This window comes from Anopheles funestus, chromosome X (assembly GCF_943734845.2).
Source record: "Anopheles funestus chromosome X, idAnoFuneDA-416_04, whole genome shotgun sequence".
Taxonomy (NCBI): domain Eukaryota; kingdom Metazoa; phylum Arthropoda; class Insecta; order Diptera; family Culicidae; genus Anopheles; species Anopheles funestus.
In genome coordinates, this window is record NC_064597.1 from 10,974,364 (window position 1) to 10,996,797 (window position 22,434).

The following is a 22,434-nucleotide window of genomic DNA, read 5'->3' on the forward strand; positions in this document are numbered from 1 at the left end:
TTCCCCAGCTTAGTGCTTCATTTAGCGATCTCTCTTCCGCATGTGGCGGATTATTCTCTCTTTCATGCGGATTATTTCCCCTCCAGCCGAATGGGTTACCTTCTACCATGGATGCTCCTTCTAGCCGGGATGAAGTAGTATGGGTGATCGGTAGTTTCTCAACACTAAGAGAGCATCCTTCAATGCAGGTAAAAGGTGTTATCACTCCCATTTCCCCAGCTTAGTGCCTCATTTAGCGATCTCTCTTCCGCATGTGGCGGATCATTCTCTCTTTCATGCGGATTATTTCCCCTACATTCGAATGGGTTACCTTCTTCCGTGGATGCTCTCTTGGTGTCGAGAAATCATTTTTGATTTTTAAGCCGTCGGCGTTTTCGGATCGAAAAATGATTCTGCAACACCAGAGAGCATCAAAGGAGGTAGAGGTGTTATCACTACCATTTCCCCAGCTTAGTGCCTCATTTAGCGATCTCTCTTCCGCATGTGGCGGATCATTCTCTCTTTCATGCGGATTATTTCCCCTCCATCTGAATGGATTACCTTCTACCATGGATGCTCCTACTAGCCGGTATGAAGTAGTATGGGTGATCGGTAGTTTCTCAACACTAAGAGAGCATCCTTCAATGCAGGTAAAAGGTGTTATCACTCCCATTTCCCCAGCTTAGTGCCTCATTTAGCGATCTCTCTTCCGCATGTGGCGGATTATTCTCTCTTTCATGCGGATTATTTCCCCTCCATCTGAATGGATTACCTTCTACCATGGATGCTCCTACTAGCCGGTATGAAGTAGTATGGGTGATCGGTAGTTTCTCAACACTAAGAGAGCATCCTTCAATGCAGGTAAAAGGTGTTATCACTCCCATTTCCCCAGCTTAGTGCCTCATTTAGCGATCTCTCTTCCGCATGTGGCGGATCATTCTCTTTTTCATGCGGATTATTTCCCCTCCATTCGAATGGGTTACCTTCTTCCGTGGATGCTCTCTTGTTATTTCGGATGTTTAATTTTGCCAGTTCTCTCAGGATTTTGTCGCAGAAAACGAGCGGTTTTGGCGTTTAAAACAAAAAGAGAGCATCCTACAAAGGATGTAGAGGTGTTATCACTCCCATTTCCCCAGCTTAGTGCCTCATTTAGCGATCTCTCTTCCGCATGTGGCGGATCATTCTCTTTTTCATGCGGATTATTTCCCCTACATTCGAATGGGTTACCTTCTTCCGTGGATGCTCTCTTGTTATTTCGGATGTTTAATTTTGCCAGTTCTCTCAGGATTTTGTCGCAGAAAACGAGCGGTTTTGGCGTTTAAAACAAAAAGAGAGCATCCTACAAAGGATGTAGAGGTGTTATCACTCCCATTTCCCCAGCTTAGTGCTTCATTTAGCGATCTCTCTTCCGCATGTGGCGGATTATACTCTCTTTCATTCGGATTATTTCCCCTCCAGCCGAATGGGTTACCTTCTACCATGGATGCTCCTTCTAGCCGGGATGAAGTAGTATGGGTGATCGGTAGTTTCTCAACACTAAGAGAGCATCCTTCAATGCAGGTAAAAGGTGTTATCACTCCCATTTCCCCAGCTTAGTGCCTCATTTAGCGATCTCTCTTCCGCATGTGGCGGATCATTCTCTCTTTCATGCGGATTATTTCCCCTACATTCGAATGGGTTACCTTCTTCCGTGGATGCTCTCTTGGTGTCGAGAAATCATTTTTGATTTTTAAGCCGTCGGCGTTTTCGGATCGAAAAATGATTCTGCAACACCAGAGAGCATCAAAGGAGGTAGAGGTGTTATCACTACCATTTCCCCAGCTTAGTGCCTCATTTAGCGATCTCTCTTCCGCATGTGGCGGATCATTCTCTCTTTCATGCGGATTATTTCCCCTCCATCTGAATGGATTACCTTCTACCATGGATGCTCCTACTAGCCGGTATGAAGTAGTATGGGTGATCGGTAGTTTCTCAACACTAAGAGAGCATCCTTCAATGCAGGTAAAAGGTGTTATCACTCCCATTTCCCCAGCTTAGTGCCTCATTTAGCGATCTCTCTTCCGCATGTGGCGGATTATTCTCTCTTTCATGCGGATTATTTCCCCTCCATCTGAATGGATTACCTTCTACCATGGATGCTCCTTCTAGCCGGGATGAAGTAGTATGGGTGATCGGTAGTTTCTCAACACTAAGAGAGCATCCTTCAATGCAGGTAAAAGGTGTTATCACTCCCATTTCCCCAGCTTAGTGCCTCATTTAGCGATCTCTCTTCCGCATGTGGCGGATCATTCTCTCTTTCATGCGGATTATTTCCCCTACATTCGAATGGGTTACCTTCTTCCGTGGATGCTCTCTTGGTGTCGAGAAATCATTTTTGATTTTTAAGCCGTCGGCGTTTTCGGATCGAAAAATGATTCTGCAACACCAGAGAGCATCAAAGGAGGTAGAGGTGTTATCACTACCATTTCCCCAGCTTAGTGCCTCATTTAGCGATCTCTCTTCCGCATGTGGCGGATCATTCTCTCTTTCATGCGGATTATTTCCCCTCCATCTGAATGGATTACCTTCTACCATGGATGCTCCTACTAGCCGGTATGAAGTAGTATGGGTGATCGGTAGTTTCTCAACACTAAGAGAGCATCCTTCAATGCAGGTAAAAGGTGTTATCACTCCCATTTCCCCAGCTTAGTGCCTCATTTAGCGATCTCTCTTCCGCATGTGGCGGATTATTCTCTCTTTCATTCGGATTATTTCCCCTCCATCCGAATAGGTTACCTTCTACCATGGATGCTCCTTCTAGCCGGGATGAAGTAGTATGGGTGATCGGTAGTTTCTCAACACTAAGAGAGCATCAAAGGATGTAGAGGTGTTATCACTCCCATTTCCCCAGCTTAGTGCCTCATTTAGCGATCTCTCTTCCGCATGTGGCGGATCATTCTCTCTTTCATGCGGATTATTTCCCCTCCATCTGAATGGATTACCTTCTACCATGGATGCTCCTACTAGCCGGTATGAAGTAGTATGGGTGATCGGTAGTTTCTCAACACTAAGAGAGCATCCTTCAATGCAGGTAAAAGGTGTTATCACTCCCATTTCCCCAGCTTAGTGCCTCATTTAGCGATCTCTCTTCCGCATGTGGCGGATCATTCTCTTTTTCATGCGGATTATTTCCCCTCCATTCGAATGGGTTACCTTCTTCCGTGGATGCTCTCTTGTTATTTCGGATGTTTAATTTTGCCAGTTCTCTCAGGATTTTGTCGCAGAAAACGAGCGGTTTTGGCGTTTAAAACAAAAAGAGAGCATCCTACAAAGGATGTAGAGGTGTTATCACTCCCATTTCCCCAGCTTAGTGCCTCATTTAGCGATCTCTCTTCCGCATGTGGCGGATCATTCTCTCTTTCATGCGGATTATTTCCCCTACATTCGAATAGGTTACCTTCTTCCGTGGATGCTCTCTTGTTATTTCGGATGATTAATTTTGCAAATCTCTCAGGATTTTGTCGCAGAAAACGAGCGGTTTTGGCGTTTAAAAAAACAAGAGAGCATCCTTCAAAGGAGGTAGACGTGGTATCACTATCCGTTCCTCAGCTTAGTGCTTTGCTTAGCGGTCTCTCTCCCGCAGGTGGCGGTTATTCTTTCTTTCATGCGGATTATTTCCCCTCCATGCGAGTAGGTTACCTTCTTCCGTGGATGCTCTCTTGGTGTCGAGAAATCATTTTTGATTTTTAAGCCGTCAGCGGTTTCGGATCGAAAAATGATTCTGCAACACCAGCATCACGAGGACATTTGCGAAAGAAAATGCAGGAGCAATTTAATGAATTATTTCAGGGGATCGTTGAAGGGATCATGCGTAATAGATGAATGATCCTTTATGTTTTATGTAAATAAATAACAAAGTTAGAGAATAAAGCACAAATATTCAGAAACTATATTTATTAAACATAAATTTCAAACATATTAAAAATATTTCTCAATGTTTTTACCGGTCGATCATTTTATGATAATTCACTTTTCATCTTACTTACCCACAGCTGACATTTTTCACGCATGCATAAAAGAAAACAATAAATAATGAATTGTTAAGTAACACAAACCAAACCCCACTGATGTGAAATTTTCTCAGAAACGTTGCTATATTTTATTTCATAACCATTTTACAATTGTGAGAATTGACTTTCTGTTAAAAAGCTTGTGATCAAACTGTTTTCTGTTAGTACAATTTATCCGTTTGTCGTGGTCATGTCGCGGAAATGTAATGTCACAAAATTGATCTATGTTTGTTTGTTTTTTCTTCTTTTTCTTTAATTCGAATTCGGAAAACTAATTGCTGATTCGTTTAATCGTTGTGTACGAGTTAAGAAGGTGTTTAATGGGGTTAATATTTGTTACTAGCGTTTTGTTTTGTTTTTTTTCTTTATTTTTGTTTTGCGTAAAGTGGGACCCCTCCCTTCCCCTTTTTAAGTTGTTCTGCGCGACTTCCTCACGTCCGTAAGGAACTTGCCCTTTTGCTGGGTTCGTATACAAGTTTGGCGCAAACAGTGTGGCAACCACCAAGCTGCCACGTGTGTGTTTTTTTTTTTTTTGGGGGGGAAGTGGAGGAATGGGAATGGGGATTGCCCTATTTTCTTCTTCTCCGGGTTATTGAAGGCGGTATAATACCATACGTATTGGAGCTATTATTAGTTTGCATGGTTTGCAAGATCATGAGCAAGTGGATGAAAAATATACATATTAGTATGTGTATGTATATCAAATTTCATATCAGCAGCATATTTCCATCGTGACAACGAGAAAAGTGGTATTAATATAATTTTTAGGAAGAAAATGTTCTCGGTTTGTGAGAGGTTTTGTTTCCTTTCTTTCTCCTTATTCTGTGTTTTTTTTCTTTAATCTTTAAAACGCTACTAATCAAACCTGTTTTAAAACGCTTCAAACAAACGCGATGTACAATTAATAAGAGAGCAATAGAAGGATCAACGATTTATCAGCGAAAGAAGAAGGTAAAACAATGTTAAACATTTGCTAAACTGCCTATAATGCATTCTTGTTATTGCTGTGTCACATTCGTCCAGCTCACACTATAGAGTAAGGCTTAAGGAGAATTAATTTGTTTTCTTTTCGTATCATTCATATTACAATGTTTAAAAATAAATATTATTAATCAACATGCAGAAGAAAAAACAAAACAAAAAAACATTTTCCAATCAAATTGTGATTTAATCAAATGCAAACGGAATCAATCTTATCGGGCATACAACCACGGGCCTAAGCACGGAACGGTTTAATAGACTATTGCAGTAGCAGTGTAGTAGACCTGTTTGTAGTAGACTAGTAGTGTAGTATTAGTAGTAGTAGTAGTAGTAGCAGTAGATGGTAGTTGATACTAAATGATAGCTACACATTCTTGGGTAGCATTCGGATAAATGGGATTGAAACAGGGGGGGCGGGAGAAGGGTGGGTGGGGTGTGTGTGTGTGTGTGGTTATGATTAAAAGCATCCTGTCAACCGTTATCAAAACAGAACTCTAACTGACAGTTAGGCCTTAGCATACTTGAATTGATGGAAAAATTGTTTGCCATTTCGTTTTGGTTTTCTTTTTTCATTTGATCCTATTAGCTGAATTGTGCACCACCACCACCACCATCAATCCGGGAGGAGGGGGCGTGTGCTACCTAGATTAAATCTTCCAATATTTACAGCGGGATTTCGTTCTTGCTACATCCTTTTATTGTAGGGTTTACTTTGTTTTTTTTCTTTGTTTCTCCTTCTTTTATTATCACTGTCTGCGGCACCACCAAATGATAGTTCGTTGCATTTTTTTCTCATTTTGTTTTTTCTTCTTCTTCTTCTTGCTAGTTGCTTGCTTTGTTTCGGTTTGTGGGTTCTTTTTTTTGTTCATTGAGGGATTTTGACTGATACTTACAAATCTATTTAAGATGCACATAGATGGTGTTCACTGTAAAACGGCACTGATATTGTTTATCTGATGCTAAGTAATGGTACCTGAGCGCTATTGCCCTTTGTTCCTTTTTTTGCATTTCCATTCCTTTCTCGATTCTTCCGGATCGTTCACGCGCGGTTTTGCTGCTTCAGTAAAAAGGCGGAAAATTAATTGCTTTTTTGTTTGTTAATGGTACCGAAGATTAATACTTGTAAGAAATGTAGCAACCATATTGGAACTGGACTAAACTCAACTAAAGCGCTTCTCGATTTCTTCTCGTTTCGCTTCCTTCACACCTATATACGGGTAGTTATTTTATTAACGCGATAAACTAATATTTTGCACCTAATCAACTTTAAATCGGCAAATTTGCCGTTACAAACCACCGATGACAATTAACTAGAACAAAAAAAAAATGTACACAAAAATCAAAAGAAAACCACCAACCAATACTGAAAGCAAAACTGATACGGAATAACATGTTAGTTAAGAGTGAACGTAGAGTAACTGTCCATCTCTTGCAGTATCCTCTTCAAACGCAACATGATTAACTCTCTACAGTACAAACTGTTACATCAGGGGTGCACAGCGCGTCATGATGTTCTGCAATTGCTTATTCCACGTTTGTTTTGCGCAACATTACAAAAATTACGTAAATTACTTGTGTGTGTGTTCCTTTTTTTTACCCCCCGCTCTCTCTCTCTCTCGTAATACACTTTGTTCCTTGTTCTCTTTCCTGCTCGCCCTGGCAAAATTTCCCAATTAGCAAATGAACACTGTCAGGCCGTCCAACAGGTACCCGCGCAAAACCTAGAGCTTCCACTAACAAACGGAAAATCAGCCAAAATATTTGAGCATCAGTTTTTTTTTCTTTGTTATTTATTGCTTTCGTTATTGCATACGGTTCTTATACAGGATGCAATATCGCCTTCATCTTCATATGCCTACAAACGCCTTCTTTGCATCCAAGAGGAGCAACAAATCAAGCAAATATTTCACATTCTATCCTAATTGTGTGTGTGTGTGTGCGTGTGTGCTAGAGAGTGTTTATTTTCATGTTTTCCTTCCATTTGTTCCGCATCCAAAAAAAAAAAACGTCGAAACAAACACACCCCTAACACAATTGTACAACAATTTTGCTTTTAGTTTTCAAACTTTCGTTTTTTTGTTTTTCTCTTCCCCCTTAAAAACAAACAAATGACCAACAAATTCATTTTTACTACTAAATCTCTCAATATGGAGGCTTTCCTTTTCCGTCCTCCCAAAGCTAAACAAGTATGCACACACACACATACACACATCGTAAAGATTTTCTACAGACGGAAGGTTCGCGTTTTGCTGCGAACGCTTTTGAAAAAGTCTTTTCAATGTTATTAATTATTTAATTCATTTGTTTTTGCAAGATACTTTAATGCAGGTAATTAATTTCCTCAGTTTAATCTCAAAATTGTGTTAAGTATAGGGTATAATTGAAAAAAAGGTACATATATAAAAAAAAAACAAATGATGCAAATGACACGACAACGCGTCGCAGCACTACAAAAGAAAAAAAAAACGTCACAAAACCAAATAGCGCAATTACAAAGCCCAAAACTACCGTCTGTACAAAACGCTCTCCACAATATGTTCCTAAATTCTTGTTGATTTTTTTTATGTTTCAACCGTTCAAAATCTAAACGCACAACCATTTACAAACAAAGTTGTTTGCTTTCGTTTACCAACCAAAAAACAGAATGCAAATGTTCAAATTCAAATTGGCCAAATATTACTAAATACTACGAATTACTAATAGTGAAAAAGGGGATGGTGTGCCCCTTATTCGAGTTTTTTCTTTTAAACCATCTTCTTTCTGTGTGTGTGTGTGTAGTTACCCTCCTCACGCACGCACCCATCACAATGTTCACTTTTGCTGGTTGTTTTTTTTTTGTTTGCAGTCCATCATAATAATATAAAAGTAACGCTTACTAGCCCGCCCCAAAAATAAATACGTTAGACGATATACACTTTTCTTTCTAAACGTTTGCGAGATTTTGTAGTTGCCGTGCCATTCACTAGTCTTTAGTTGAATAAATTCGTCGTTAAACTAATTAAGTAATGCCGAAACGTAATGACTTTTTCGCCTTCACCGTTGGCTGTTTTTCAAATTCTAACCGTAATATAAAGTGTAATATGGACGTGGTAAGTGAGTAGTTGAAAAATTGGAAATTAATAAAACCTTTGTTACACGATATCATGTTTTACAAACTGGGACCGCCGCCGCTCTCCCGTTTCAATAATTTGTGTTCTTTGTCGCTTTTTCGCATCGGATCGATATGTATGATGCAGAGCTTCACAGTGATGTATCGATGTAAATGACGTTTCAATCTTTTTTTATGGCATACATGCGCATGTGATAACGTGTAGCTGTGTGTGTGTGTCACTAATTCGAATCGCAATGTCCTCTTACTATTCATACTGTTGTGAAGATTCGCGAGATTATCAAACGATCATTTGTTTATCAATTAATACAAATGCCTTTTTTAACGCTTTATCTTGAATTACAATGCAAAATGTAACTAATTTGGGTTTACCAAACAAAACAAAAAAACAACTAATAACAAGAAAACAAACATGAACAAAAGGTAGCATTTAAACATTATCGTAACGGTAATTTACGCTAAAAATACGTATTTGCGGTTTTTCTCCTGTTAACGAATACAAAACGTTGCATCACATAATGTTTTTCTTTTCTTTTGACTGCTTTTTTGCGATAGATGAGTTTAAGTTATTATTAATTTTTGTTGAATGGCATTAGTCCTGTTTATGCTTCATCGGGAGTGATATACAAAAAATGGTGTGTGGGGGGGTTGGGGGGGTTGGGGGGGGGGGGGGGCTTGGAAAATGAACGTTTGAGCTGTGCACGCAACACACGCAAAAACACACACGTTCTGTGCTATTTTAGCTTCACCTTTTATACATGTGTGCAAATGGATTAAAATGTAATCAATTGTACTTATATGGAGGGAGAAGGGGGTGGGAGAGGGATGGAGGGGGAGGAGTATACTAGTAAATTCGTGAAAATGCAACAACATATTTTACAATCTATATCAAAACGCAATTAAATCGCTATCTTTCGCTACAGTAAAAATAGGTTAGTTTTGTAAATGTGTTTGTCTGTGAGAGTTTGCATAGATATAGAGAGCGAGAGTACGTGTGTGTGTGTTTTTTTTCTCGTTTGGCTCTGTGTTGGCCTAATGGTATGGATTAATAAGAATGCAGGTAAATTATATGCATAGATGCACGCTAGAATATCATACGCAGGTAATTTTAAACAACTTCTAAAAAAAATTAAAAGGCATTGCCCACCTAATTCTGGTTAGTCGAATAAAATCATTCGCAAAATGGCCTGGGGGGGTGGTGGTTAGGGTTCATTTTCCTAATCATAGTTCATAATCATAATTATCATTGTAATAATTTGTAAGGTCTTACATGTTTATGCATAGCGCACCGGAAGGACGCTATATCCTGGGTTCGTGTAAATTTTTTGTTTGTTACGAAATCACAATATGGTAATTAAATTGTAGCCTAGCAAATATATGTCACTTGTCTTCTATCGCATGTTTTTTCCTCGTTATTTGTTTGTTTGTTTTTTTAAATCAACAGCATATACCTATCACTAATGTATCAGTAAAACATGTTTCATTCCCAAATCCGCCGTACGCAATCGTTCCTATTAACGCGAGGGGTGAAAAATACTATCTATCGCTATTATCAATATTAAATATCTGTGTACGTAGGGGGGGTAAGGGCTGCTGCGCATCATCTTTATCGATATAGCTTTGCTCATTGGTAAATAAAGCTGATGCACCGGATAAATGTTTTTTTTTCTTTTGGGGGAGACAAAACCGAGATGGTTCTTACTAATAGGAAGATTAAACGATATTATACAAAACGGTAAAACGGCTTCAAATTCAATTGTTACTTGTTCGACACGATTTACCGTCACAAAATTTTGCCATTAATATTTAAAATAAATTATTGAACAAAACCAGGTGTTATTCAATGTCCCTTTGCTTACGAAGTCTTTGCAATTAGAGAACAAACGCTTAATACTATAAATCAACGGAACCATGTAAAACAATTAAATCATACCATAAAAGGGAGAATAAAAAAAAACCACATCATCAAAAATACTTGCTCACAACACTCTGAAGCTTGGGCAGCTACTATAATCTTACTGCAAGATTCTTTTTTCTTTTTGAACGATAAATTTGATGCAACATCAATTAAAAAAATAAGAGAAATAAATGTTTAAAACAAAATTGAGATCGTTAGTGAAAAAAAATGTAAATAAAAATAAAGTTAATTTAAATTCTCCCTCTTTAACATCCTTTCACCGATTACTGTGGTGTGTGTAGCAAGCAAATGTTCTAGTTGGCAACGTAATGACCCTAAATATTTAGGAAACACTACTCTATATGTGTCCAAACAAAAGAAAAAACGCACTACTACCACGAATAATATAGAGAAGCTACAACCAGTCTCATTTGTCATTTTGTCTGACTATAATATTACAGACAAACTTCCTTTAAACTTTTCTATATACACACTATGCGGTACTATTTTGTTTAAATACCAATTCAATGGTAACGCAACAACACACACACGCACACACACGGACACGAGGGTCTCCAAAAACAAAAAAAGATCAATCGAAAATATATAAAATACGCGTGGAAAATAAAAATCGCCTAAAGGGTAAACCCAGCTTTTTGCATTGTCTCCTAACCCTGCCCTAAAGCGTGTTTTTTTCGTCGTGTTATTCCCCCGGTTATACACGACCACGCCGCCGCCCACATTTTCCAATGTCGTCACTGGCTAAGTTCTAAAGATTTCGAATCACAAAAAAAATATATATGTTGAACAAGCGGAACTAGCGTCGCTTAAACTAACTACCTGAAGAACTGCTAGAATTGTTATTACGCTCTACGGAAGTGTTGCTGCTAGCACTATCGATAAATCCTATCGCCGCATAGTTGCGCTTGCTGGCGAACTTGACATGATGTCATTTGGAGCTGTTGCCGATGGAAGAAACATTGCCTACGGTGGCGGCATTCGCATCGTTCGGCATTGGCACTGTTTGGGTTTGGTTAGCGTACGGTGGCTGTTCGCTGTCCTTCGCCACGATCAGCGTAAACTGGTCCTGCTCGATCGGTTTTTTCAACCATTCGCCCAGATCTTCCTTGCTGAACGCGGCAAACAGTTCGCGCTTTGCCTGCTGATACTCCGCGACGGACGTTTTCGTCTCGAAGTAGGTCGGTTTAACGTCGCGGCACGGTATACCGGGCAGCCGTGCAATGACGGTCGAGTAGCGCTGATAGAACGATTGCTTCGACAGCCGGGACATTTTGTTCGTGTTGGTATTGTTGTTGATCAGCTTGCCGGTGAACGAGTTTACGATCTCCACCTCGGTACCGTTCGTTATCCAGTTAATACTAAAGTTGGGTGGTTTCGTTTGATTCCGCGATTCGGCGGACGTCATCAGCGCGAGCTTCGGCTTGTTCAAACGATACGGTGGAGGAAGCCCTTGTATGGCACTCTCTATCCGTCCACAGATAGCTCTAAAAAATATAACGACATTTATTAGTTGAATTTTTTATACGAAATTCGGTAGAAGAAGCATACCAACATGGCATGGAATCGTAATGATAATAATCAATAAATATATATTTATTTTTTTTACGAAGCATATGCTTAATTCACACTTACCGGTACATGTGGGCCGGATGAAGCAGACTGCCCAGTACGATCGAATGCAGATAGATTGGCTCAATGATGGACGCTAGCAACGAACCCTGCAAACCAAGCACATTCCATCGTGAAATTTTGTCCGAACACGACATGGTCAGCAGACGCTGGCCCTGTAAAACACCGTCCCAGGTTTGTATACCGTCGCTGCTTTTCACCGGTATAGTGCCTTCGCCCGATTCGACTTTTGTGCGGAGTTGTCCGCGCGCTTTCCTAATGTTACAAGGGAAGAAAATACACATAAAGTGCGTTAAACAGTGCCCACAAACACTTAAAAAAGCATAATAATTACCGATTAGGATGCTTATCAACATCCATGCTATCGTTTTCATGTGGACTAAATACACGCGCATCACCGCACGGTGCTGTGTTGATATACAGATGGAAATAAATGCCCTCCTTCAGTGTGTACAGGGTTGAACCGTCACCGGGTTTGTTGAAGATAATTTCTTGCCGTGCCTGACGATCACTTGCACCCGGTTCGGTTTCGTTTCCGGCCACCGTATCGTGTACTGACGCCGTCGAACCCGTTCCATCAAGCTGTTGCATCGCTGCAGCCGTTTGCTGGCAAAGCAAATCGAGCTGACTGTAGAAAAAATCCATCAAACCGCGCCGGGCAATAATTTCCGCATGCGAATCATTGATAACGGAACCGGTTACGCTCATGTGCTCGCCGCTAACACACTTCGTGCCGGTCGCCAGTGAAATAACCCGTGCCGTTTTCACGTCGTACCCGTGGGTCATTACAAATCCGGCCAGCACCTTGCGTCGGCTGTACACGTCGCTGCCCTTCATCACCTCGTTGAACTTTTCGATGACCAATCTAAGGGTGGGGAAAAAAGGGGTGTGTGTATTAGAGATGAGAATACTCACTCTTTTTAGAGAGTTGAAATAGAGTGAAAGAGTCATTATTTATGGATTCAAGGATTTGAATCTTTTACTCACTCTTTTGAGAGTCATAAAAATATTACTGTAAACTAATCCTTTAATTACTCGTTGGAGTTTTTACTCGCACACTCTCTCTGCCGACTAATGACTCACTCCTCGGGATTTTTACTAACTCACTCTCTCTGGCGATTAATGACTCACTCCTCGGGATTTTTACTAACTCTCTCTCTGTGCTGACTAATGACTTACTCGTTTGCGTTTTTACTCACTCAATCTATGTGCCGGCTTACGACTGACTCTTTTGCTTGTTTACTCACTCACTTTCTCTATGGCGACTAATGACTCACTCACTCTCTCTGCCGACTACTGACTCATTCTTTTGCGTTTTTACTCACTCACTCTCTCTCTCTGCCGACTAATGACTCTGTTGCCTTTCAACTAACGCAATAAGAGTGAGTAAGTGTTTTGGTACTTTTTTTTGGGATTTTTGGGTAATTTAAATTGTTACTCATTAGTCGGCACTGAGAGAGTGAGTGAGTTGAAACGCAAAAGAGTCATTAGGCAGCACAGAGGGTGATTGAATAAAAACGGAAAGGAATAAGTAAAAGAGTGATAAAAACTCTTTTTGATGAGTTGAAAACATAAACTCCTTTGCGCGATTAAACTCACTCACTCACTCTTACTCAGTGTGCACATCTCTAGTGTGTACCGATAAAATTTTCTACAAACGGTTAACTATACATTTTACAGAGCCGATACTCACTTGCCTACCGCGTCCGCGAACGTTTGTGGCAGTTCGAAGTTTTTGTTCTGCGTAAAGCTGTTGTCACCGTTCAGTGCGGCACCGCTCGGTCCACCGATCGAACCATTGCTGGTACCGGCCGAGATCAGACCAAACTTAGACTGCTGCAGCGGGCTGAACGAGATGTTACATATCGACGCTAGTGCCGCCTTTGCCGCCGCATTCTTTGCCATCTTTTTCGACGGTCCGGTACCTTCGAAGCGCTGATTATCATGCACTGTAACGACGACAGTGAATTTCGAATGCTGAAGACCGTCGGACGAAACACACTCGAAATGCGCATCGGTAAAGAGCTCATGCAGAAGCATCACCGGTCCTTTCTCCGGTTGCGGTTTTGGATGATGACCGGTTGTGACATTCCCGCTGTTGCGCAGTGTTGTACCGGACGACACTTTCAGCTCTACACCCACACAGTCCGCGGGTGGGGGGAGGGTGGTGCGTGCGCGTACACGGAATGACCAGAATGATAACACAACACGCGCGCAAGCGAATGAGGACAATAGGCGGGAACGACAACAAACAACAACAAAATAGAACGAGAGAATAAGAGAGAAAAAAACATTATATCGTACGATGAAACAGCGGTACAGAACAAAACCGTCTTCCGGGGACACATCGACACATAGAACGAAATGAAGTATAAAGGAAAAAGTGTGTACGGCGGAAAAGGAAGTCTACTAACGGCAAAACACTATCAGCACGATAATTAAACAAACAGGTTGTGTGTTCGGTAAGATACTTAAAAAAGTTGGTTGGATATTTTTTTTTTGTTCTCCAAACCAGTGATAACAAAATCATGTCGATACAGTCTAACTACCGGTAATGGGAGGGGAGAGGGGAGTGTGGGGGGTTTTTAACCACCGATAAAGGCATTGTTAAAAGGAAAGGCAGGAAGACATATTTATATAGATAGCCCAGTAATTGAATTGAATTTGTTGAGTTTCATTTCCGTTTTCTGTAGTATTATATACCCAGTTAGGAATTTTGTAAATAGTTGAAGTTTTCTTTTCTACAAAAAGGCAGGGTTTCTAACCATAAAATGAGAATTTTTGCAATTAAGTGTGGAATATTTTCTTAAATGTTGTATGTTGAATTTTATTACAATAAGTGGTTATATATCAACAGACAATTGGTTAATTGGTCGTACAAAAATTCATTTCAACTAACCACTTTTTTCAAACTACTTAAACGTCAATATTCCAATATATATGGTTGAAACCCTGTAAAATATAAAGAAAAATATTAATATATTTAAAAAAAAGGGAAAATATTCAATAAAATTCCTTAGCATACCACTATAGCATTAGTATCTTACATGTTTCCTCTATCTTTTAATAAATGTTCTACACAACGCAATCAAATTCAATTCACAAGCAATACTGGTTTTGTGGAGGTGGGTGGGGGGTTATTGTTTTTTTTTTTTTACAAATATACTGCCCTCACTGGTCAGCGCAATAAGGGAGCCAAAAACCATAAACCATAAACATAATACTGAACCACTGCTGCACACACAGAAATGGGAAAATGGCGGGGGGGTGTGGGAGGGTAGGGGGCAAATGAAAACCAAAACCCAAAACAATCAAGGCGCTTATCACAAGTACATGATAAAGAAAGTAATACTGGCACAGATGGCAAATACATGAAAAGAAAACACAACAACGAAACAAAACAAAAAAAAAAACAGGAAAAACTGCACACAAAGGAACGGAAGGAAACAAATGGAAACGATAAAAAGAGGATATTCAATTTAATACTTGCTTTCGAAACGTTTCTTCCATGCTAGAGCCTTTTCATTCGTATTTTTAAATAAGTTTAAGCTTTGTTGAATTTTTTCAACCACTTGCCGATGACCGTTTTGTGCGTAGGGAGTCAGGTTGGGCGGGATGGCGGCAGTGTTCGGGAAGGGATAGCTAACCGTGTTGGAGCTGGGACAATCGCGCATGTAACCCTTGTCACCAGCCGGATGGGTCGTGATAACGGAGGTGGGCGAGGTGACGATCACAATGGCGGTAGCGGGATTGCTACCGTTCGCAATGGCGCTGGTGGCGGGCGTGCTGCTGCCAACAACGCCGGTGCTGTTCGTGGTGGTGGTGGTGGTGTTGGTGGTGGCGTTGGTGGTGTTGCCGATGCCGCCGACACCGGCAACACCACCACCACCGGTTGGTATGGTTCTGCCACTACCATCCTTTCCGATTGCTTTCGCGGCCAGTTTCGTGTTGGTGGTGGCGCTGGTCACACTGGCAAGATCGTTACGCACCAGGGATAGGTAAGAGTTGATGGGTGTGTCAAAGTTGCCGAACTTGTTAAAATAGTTGTTATGGCAGGATGTTTGTTTCTTCGTGCCGTTTAGCATAAACGAATCGTACTGTATGTAGTTGACGAAGCGATGAAAATCGCCCGCCGCCGACAGTGGACCGTTAGCGGCGAGTGCCGTTTTAGCGTTTTTCGCCTTCAGCTTCTTGAACGCACCGGCGGCCACCACCTCGTGCGGTTTCGCCTCCCTCGGTTCGGCCGTGGTGCAAAGGGTTTTCGCTAGCAACTGTTCGCTCGGTGACATTACGTAGCCGGCCAGCGGCAGCATTAGGATGGTGGCAGTAGTAGTGTTAGTGGCATTGGTGGTGTGGGTGGAATTGGTAAGGTTCGCATTACCGCTACTGATGGGTGGCTGTTTCGGTATGATCGCTTGGGTGGGGCGGGAGGAGGAGGAAGTGGACAAGGACACCGGTTCTAGGGGAATGATGGCAGCGGTGGAAGTTTTGAGGGTGGTACCGGTGGAAGCGGTGACAGTAGTGGTACCGCCGCCAGTACTAACGCTGATATACTGTTCGTAACTGTCGTTGTAAGTGGTTCCAGTAGCTGCAACTGAAGGACGATACAGCATATCGATGAACAGAAACAATTAGATTCTGGTGAATGGATCATGAAGTTAAAACACACACACACACACATACGCACACACACACACACGTGGACACGCGAGGACGTGTTCGGGGGAGTGGGGAAGACAGAAAGGATCAGTGGTGGGGATGGGATGGAGAGTAGGGGGAGGCGGAAAAGGGAAAAGAAAGAGAGAAAGGGTTACAAGGAGGACTTTTTAAAACTCGTTTCAAGTTAAAACAAACATGAATTTTACCAACAAAAAAAATGCAACTACCAACGCGGTTTGCACTTCAATGTGGTTAACAATTCGACAAAAACTTGGGAAATATAGCCTATCCATGAGAAAAAGGGGAGGGCGGGGGGGTGGGAAGATTATGTTTGTGGACAAAGGTGGGCGCGGAGGTTTTTGGGGGTGGGTGGGTGAGGGGAGGCGGGTTGGGATTGAGGGAGACAATTAAATTGTAGTATAATATAGCAATTACTGTTCGTTACGATACTGGATGCCGCTGCTGGGGCTGTTCGAACGGTCACGCTGCTGTTGACGTTCGGCAATGATGATGCTGCTGCCGCTGCTGCTGCTGCTGTTGCTCCTGTTGTTGGCTTTTCGACCGGTGGTTGTCTTTCACTGTCGGTAATGGAATGCACGCTGCCGGTAGCGATCGCTTCCTTTCGCTGCCAGTTGCTACCGTTGCTCGGTACAGCGGCACCTTTGCTGTTGGTGTTGTTCGCATGTACCGTCGTGTTGTTACCGCTAAAGTCACACTGGCGGTTGGCAATGGGCTTGATGCTGTTGCCTATACTATTGCCGTACGGGCTTTTGCCACTATTGTTGTTATGGTTGCTGTTGTTGTTAATGCTGTGTAGCGAATTGACCGTGTTGTTATCAGGCACAGATTTACCACCGACGGAAACGATTTTTTCCTGCATACCGGCCACGGTATCCGACAACGGAAAGATGCTATTCTCGATCATTGGATCGTCGCTGGTAAAGTCCACGTTTTGCAGCGGTTCGATCGGTGTTAGTGTTGCACCATCCTTAAACTGTATAAAGCTGCGCAAAGCGGATGCAGCGGCAGCGACGCGGGCTAACTTTTTGCTCGGCCCCGTGCCGACAAACTTCTGACCGTCAACCTGTAACAATTAGGTGGTTTTGTTTGATGATGTCAGACAGTGTTTTTTGTTTTTTTTTTGAAAAATGTTAGCGAAAACGGAAATAAAGGAAACAGAAAACAGAACGGCAGCAACACTAGGGGAGGCACGCTGTGTGTTTGTGCTTTCTTTTCTTATGCTTACCACTACCGATATTGTGAAGAGCGGTGCATGTACTGGACCAGTCTGTGATTCAACTTTATATACCAGATTGCGCTTCAGCTCGTTCAGCACGGCCACAGTGTTTTTCGTCTGTGGCACCTGCTCCAACCGGGACTCGCCAGATTTGGAGGCATTTTGTAGTTTGCGCCGTTTCCGTATTGCTAAAATTATGCACAAAATCATAATTAATTTATTTTTAATTATAAGATAAATTATAATGAAGACCTTAATAATAACAAAACAAAAAAAAAGAAAGAAAAAAAGATTAAGGTCCTATTACACGGCTTTAAGTTCGGCTAATCGGCATACAGTCAGTCCCCGAAATACACCGTACCTCTTTATACGCGGATTTTTAATAATTATATAGCAAAAAAAAAAAAGCTTAAACAAATAAGTTTAAATTTGATAGATAATAGCTTTTAATTCAATTAAATAATATTTTTTTGTTAATGTTTGTCTGCAAAAAAACGCAACATAATTTACGAGCATAGGAAGTTGATTCTAAAGCAGTTAATTAGAAACTGTAACGAACTATCTGCCTTTGCTTAAATTAATAGCTAGCTTAACCTTAACTAAACCATCGAGAAATAATCCTCGACAATAGTATTGATGAAATTCATTATACAGTGGTGTGCCGATTATCCGGGTACCTTTTATCCGGCTGTCTCATTATCTGATCCGTTATCCATTATCGGAAATGGCAGTTCCGAAGGCGAATTTACATATTTAATGCAAAACCGATGATGGCAAGAAATAAAAGCTTCAATAGGGAATGATATAATTTGCTCAAATTCGAAAAGAAGAACAGATTTACTTTACAAAGTGTAAATAAGAAAATTAACATCTAGCTTTATAAAAAAAAGTCCACCCATTACACAGTGAACACTAATATTTATCAATAAAAAGATTTGTGCCTATTATCCGTGATATTCGCTTATCCGGCAAGGGATTAGTCCCGATGAGGACGGATAACCGGCGCTCCACTGTATTTGTTTATTTCTCTATCTGTCATCTTTGACATGTATTTTCTTACTTTGTATTTAGAAGCTTCGTTAAAAAGCGCTTTAAACAATCGTTTAAAAATTAATGTCATATTAATAATGAAAACATTTCACTAATGGTGTTGACTTAACTCTGAAACTCTAAATAACAACGTTCCGTAAAAAACATGAAAACATGTACTTAAGCTATTAAACTATTATAAATTAACAATTTGTCAATCAGGTGGTCATAAAAAAAATAAAAAATTCTAGTAAACAACATTAAACTCTTTCTTACCTGTAGAAATTCCATTACCAACTACACATTCACAAACGGGAGCATAAAAAAAGGGAATACGAAAATAAATATTAAAAAAAAGGTTGAGTTGATTAAGAATATATGAGGCAAAACATTTAAACTATGTTAACGATCGGTTGATAAACAATTTGTGAAATGTGATGTATCGGAATGATGTATTTGATATTTGATGATATGCAAAAATGGAATTGATGCGTGCTACTTAACAACTTTTCCACTAATTCCATGCTTACAATGGTTGTTTTAAAACTTAAAAAAATGTTATTTCATTTCTTGCCTACTGTGACCAATGACGTTTGTATGAAAATGTAAAATCTGTACCCCGCAAAACCCTTCAGGAGGTAAAGCATATTGCAAAACCATAATTCAGGACTGCAAATAGATTGATGCAGTATAGTCATAAATTGGGGTTTTATCGCGATATCGTGCTTGTTAATGCTGTGCAATAAAGTATCCACATCAACCGTTTCAACAAATTTCAATAGTTGCTAAGGTAATATAAACACCATAGTAGGCAGAAAATTGGAGCAGGAAGCTAGTGATTTGGGGGGGAATGGGGGGGGACGGAGGGAAAAGCTGGTAACATAGTACCCTAAAACCTTTAATTAATATATTATATCTTGCGGACTTGTTTGCGGGTCAAATAAGCGAATACTAAAAGCGGCTGTATAGTGCGGGTTGGACGAATGAATGATGCCGTGATTTGCTGCAAAAGGTCAAGAGAGTTGGCGGGTGGGGTGTGGGTCGTGGTGGGTGGGCAAAAGGACAAACTCAAAACCCAAGCGACCGATATGCCGTAAGGTGGGCTCTCTAAGCTCTATGCGACATGTTAATAGCTATTGATGTTTTTGGGGGGGTTGATAAAGCCAAAAAGAAAAGCATCACATGAAGATGGGTAATAGAATTGAAAGTCGCTGTATGATATGACGATCGTTTCTAAAAAAAAAGAAGAAAAAAATATGCTTCAACAACTAAAGTACACAAGCGGTCAATTACCTGTCGCAATTTTACGCTTCGTTCCTCGTCTTGGCGTAGAGTTCAGCATTGCGGACGATGGACAGCTAGTGTTGTTTTTATCGTTGATCGCATTGTTATTGCTTATGTTGATTTTGTTGTTGGTGTTGGTTGTTGCACTAGTATTCATGTTGCCGTTGTTGGGAGATTTGTTGTTTTTTTCTTCTTCTTCTATTTTGTGCGGAAGTTGAACTTTTTTTTGTTGTTTTGCTTTTTGGTAGTTGATTTATACAAACTTCTCTACGGTAGCAACACACGGGCAACGTTTCGTTTCGGGGCTGCTCTAAAGGGGTTGGCGGCGGGTGGTTGGGGGTTTTTGGGGGGGTGGCGGTTAACACGCGAAGTTTTGATTAATAATTTTAGAACGTTGCATATTATCACAATTTTCAACACTTCTCGAGCATAATCTGATGGGTTGTTCAGGTGTTTCCCACCCCGCCCGCACGAACACGATTGGGTGAGAAAAGGAAAGACCGAAAAAAAACACAGAAAACTAAATACATGGACAAACAAACGCACACATTCCCATCTTAAGCACTAATTCTTATGCTCTTCGGATTCGTGCCTCGGAGAGGAAAATATATTTTCACACGAACTATTTCCACTAAAAAAAAAAATCCCCCCCCCCCTCGTGTGTATGTTTTCGGGTAATAGAGGTGAGCGCTGGCGCTTGCGCATCACATTAATTTTGTACCTTACTAGTTGGTGTGTAGCTGGACACAGAATGCAGTCACTTATGGATTGGGAAAGATACGTACTAAAATGGCACAACTGTGAACATCTCCAAAAAAAAGCAAAAAGGAAAAAGAAAACACAGCAAGGACCCTCTTTTCCCTGTAAACGATCTTTCCGGGGAAGGGGGATTTCTGCGAAAACAAATGTATTAGACGAACAAAAACCATAACAAAAGACCCCGAACCTCCCGTACGAAGAATGTGATTGGCTCCGCAGTACACAAAGGGCCAAAAAGCCCTACCGATGTTACGGTAGGAAGAGAAAGAACGAACTAACGCAAAAAAAGCGAAATGGCAACATCTTCTGCACGTTTCTATCTTCGTTTTTCTTTTCTTTTCTTCTTTTGCGTGTACTGGAAGTTGCGCCAATATATACACGGTTCCGGGAATTGACTCATTTCGTTGCCGTTTTTTTTTTGTAGGGGGGTAGACATTATTGGAACGATAGTGTTACAGTTGAAATTCCTTCACCGTGTGAAGGAAAGAAAACCGGCTAAAATGTTTTAATAAAAGACGAAAATGTTCCGTGTGGAAGGGATTCTTAGCAAACGGTGGTAACCTATTTTACTTCCATGCCTACTTGCTGCACTAATTCCCACTTATTAATACGTAACTATAGCAATACCGCGTACATTTGTCATTTGGACTTAAAAATTCCACCATTTGTGTTACGTTAAAACAAAACAAAAAAAATATACGCAAAAAGGAAAAACCGCACTATTCGCAATGCACCGAGAATTGTTGTACAATTGCTGCCTGGTATTACTTGTATTGCAAATGCGCCGCCATTCAGCACCAACCTTTTGCTAAAATTTCACATTTTCTCTCACATTATCCGATGTGTGTGTGTTGCCCCTCAAAAAACTCATTTAACTTCTTAACCCTGCAAAAACACTGCACTGTTGTTTTTTTTGTTTGAAACACAACACACAATAATTGTAACACTTGCTACCAATTAACACTGTACGGGGCCGGGAGGAGGGCCGGCTATATAAAAATTTTGTTTCAGCCACTGAATTCCAACCCGTTGTCGAAAAAATGCTGCTAAGAAAATAAACCACTTCGGTAAAGTGCTGCGTTCCGTTTGACAAGTCGGAATTGTTTGGGAGATTTTTATTGGTGTGTAGGTGCGTGTGTGTGTGTGAGTGCGCGTGTGTGGGAGAGATGGACGTTTCAATACCACAAGCAGGAGGCACGAATTCGAGCAGTTCTGCTCGACTGTCACCATTCGACAATGGTTGCAAATTGTTTTATAATAGAAATTATTCATTTAAAGTTTACAAAATAGCTTGTTCCATTATTAGCGTAGCTTATATTTATTTTTGAGAGATAAACAGCTGCTAAAATGTGTTACCCTCTTTCTTTATACTGTTTATACCAGTCAATTATATACATTAAAAAAAGTGATTTTGTTTTATATTTTCCACTTACTGTTTGTGGGATATGCTAAGAGTTTACTATTAACTTTAAAAACACTTAAAACAGTAATAAAATATAAGAAAATTGTTATCAAACCAAAACAATATTGAATTTGATCAAGAGGTTAGATCATAAAGTAAACGTTCAAAACGGCCATATTTGAAAAAAAAAACATGAAATGTTTATGAAAGTAAAATGAAAGTAGGAATATAATACAATCCTACGATAATAGAAAAATGTTTTATAGAAATAGAAAAAACAATGTATCATTACATTACATATTCAAGAAATTACAAATTGAAAAAAAATTGTATGTGCATACGAACTGTCAGATGTATCGTGTAAACAAGCAATAAGCTGTACCTTATCAACGGTGCAAC

At 40.5% G+C, this 22,434-nt stretch overlaps 1 protein-coding gene across 8 annotated transcripts; it reads right to left on the reverse strand.

Annotated features, from left to right (window-relative positions):
- Positions 1-4,088: 4,088 nt before the first annotated feature.
- LOC125769810 (double-stranded RNA-specific editase Adar) lies at positions 4,089-22,387 on the reverse strand. 8 transcript variants are annotated; one of them, XM_049438733.1, is made up of 10 exons: positions 21,660-22,387; positions 19,884-20,184; positions 18,867-18,887; positions 17,571-17,749; positions 16,760-17,408; positions 15,156-16,259; positions 13,359-13,797; positions 12,000-12,530; positions 11,669-11,920; positions 4,089-11,520 (listed from the first exon to the last, which is right to left on the reverse strand). In XM_049438733.1, exons 2-10 carry the CDS (start codon positions 20,029-20,031, stop codon positions 10,965-10,967), a joined length of 3,879 nt encoding a protein of 1,292 aa, XP_049294690.1. In that variant the 5' UTR covers positions 20,032-20,184; positions 21,660-22,387; the 3' UTR covers positions 4,089-10,964. The 8 variants fall into 8 exon arrangements, with proteins under 8 accessions (XP_049294690.1, XP_049294663.1, XP_049294655.1 ...); XM_049438706.1 differs by having other exon boundaries at positions 19,884-20,179; positions 21,436-22,387; XM_049438698.1 differs by having other exon boundaries at positions 21,436-22,387.
- Positions 22,388-22,434: the final 47 nt, after the last annotated feature.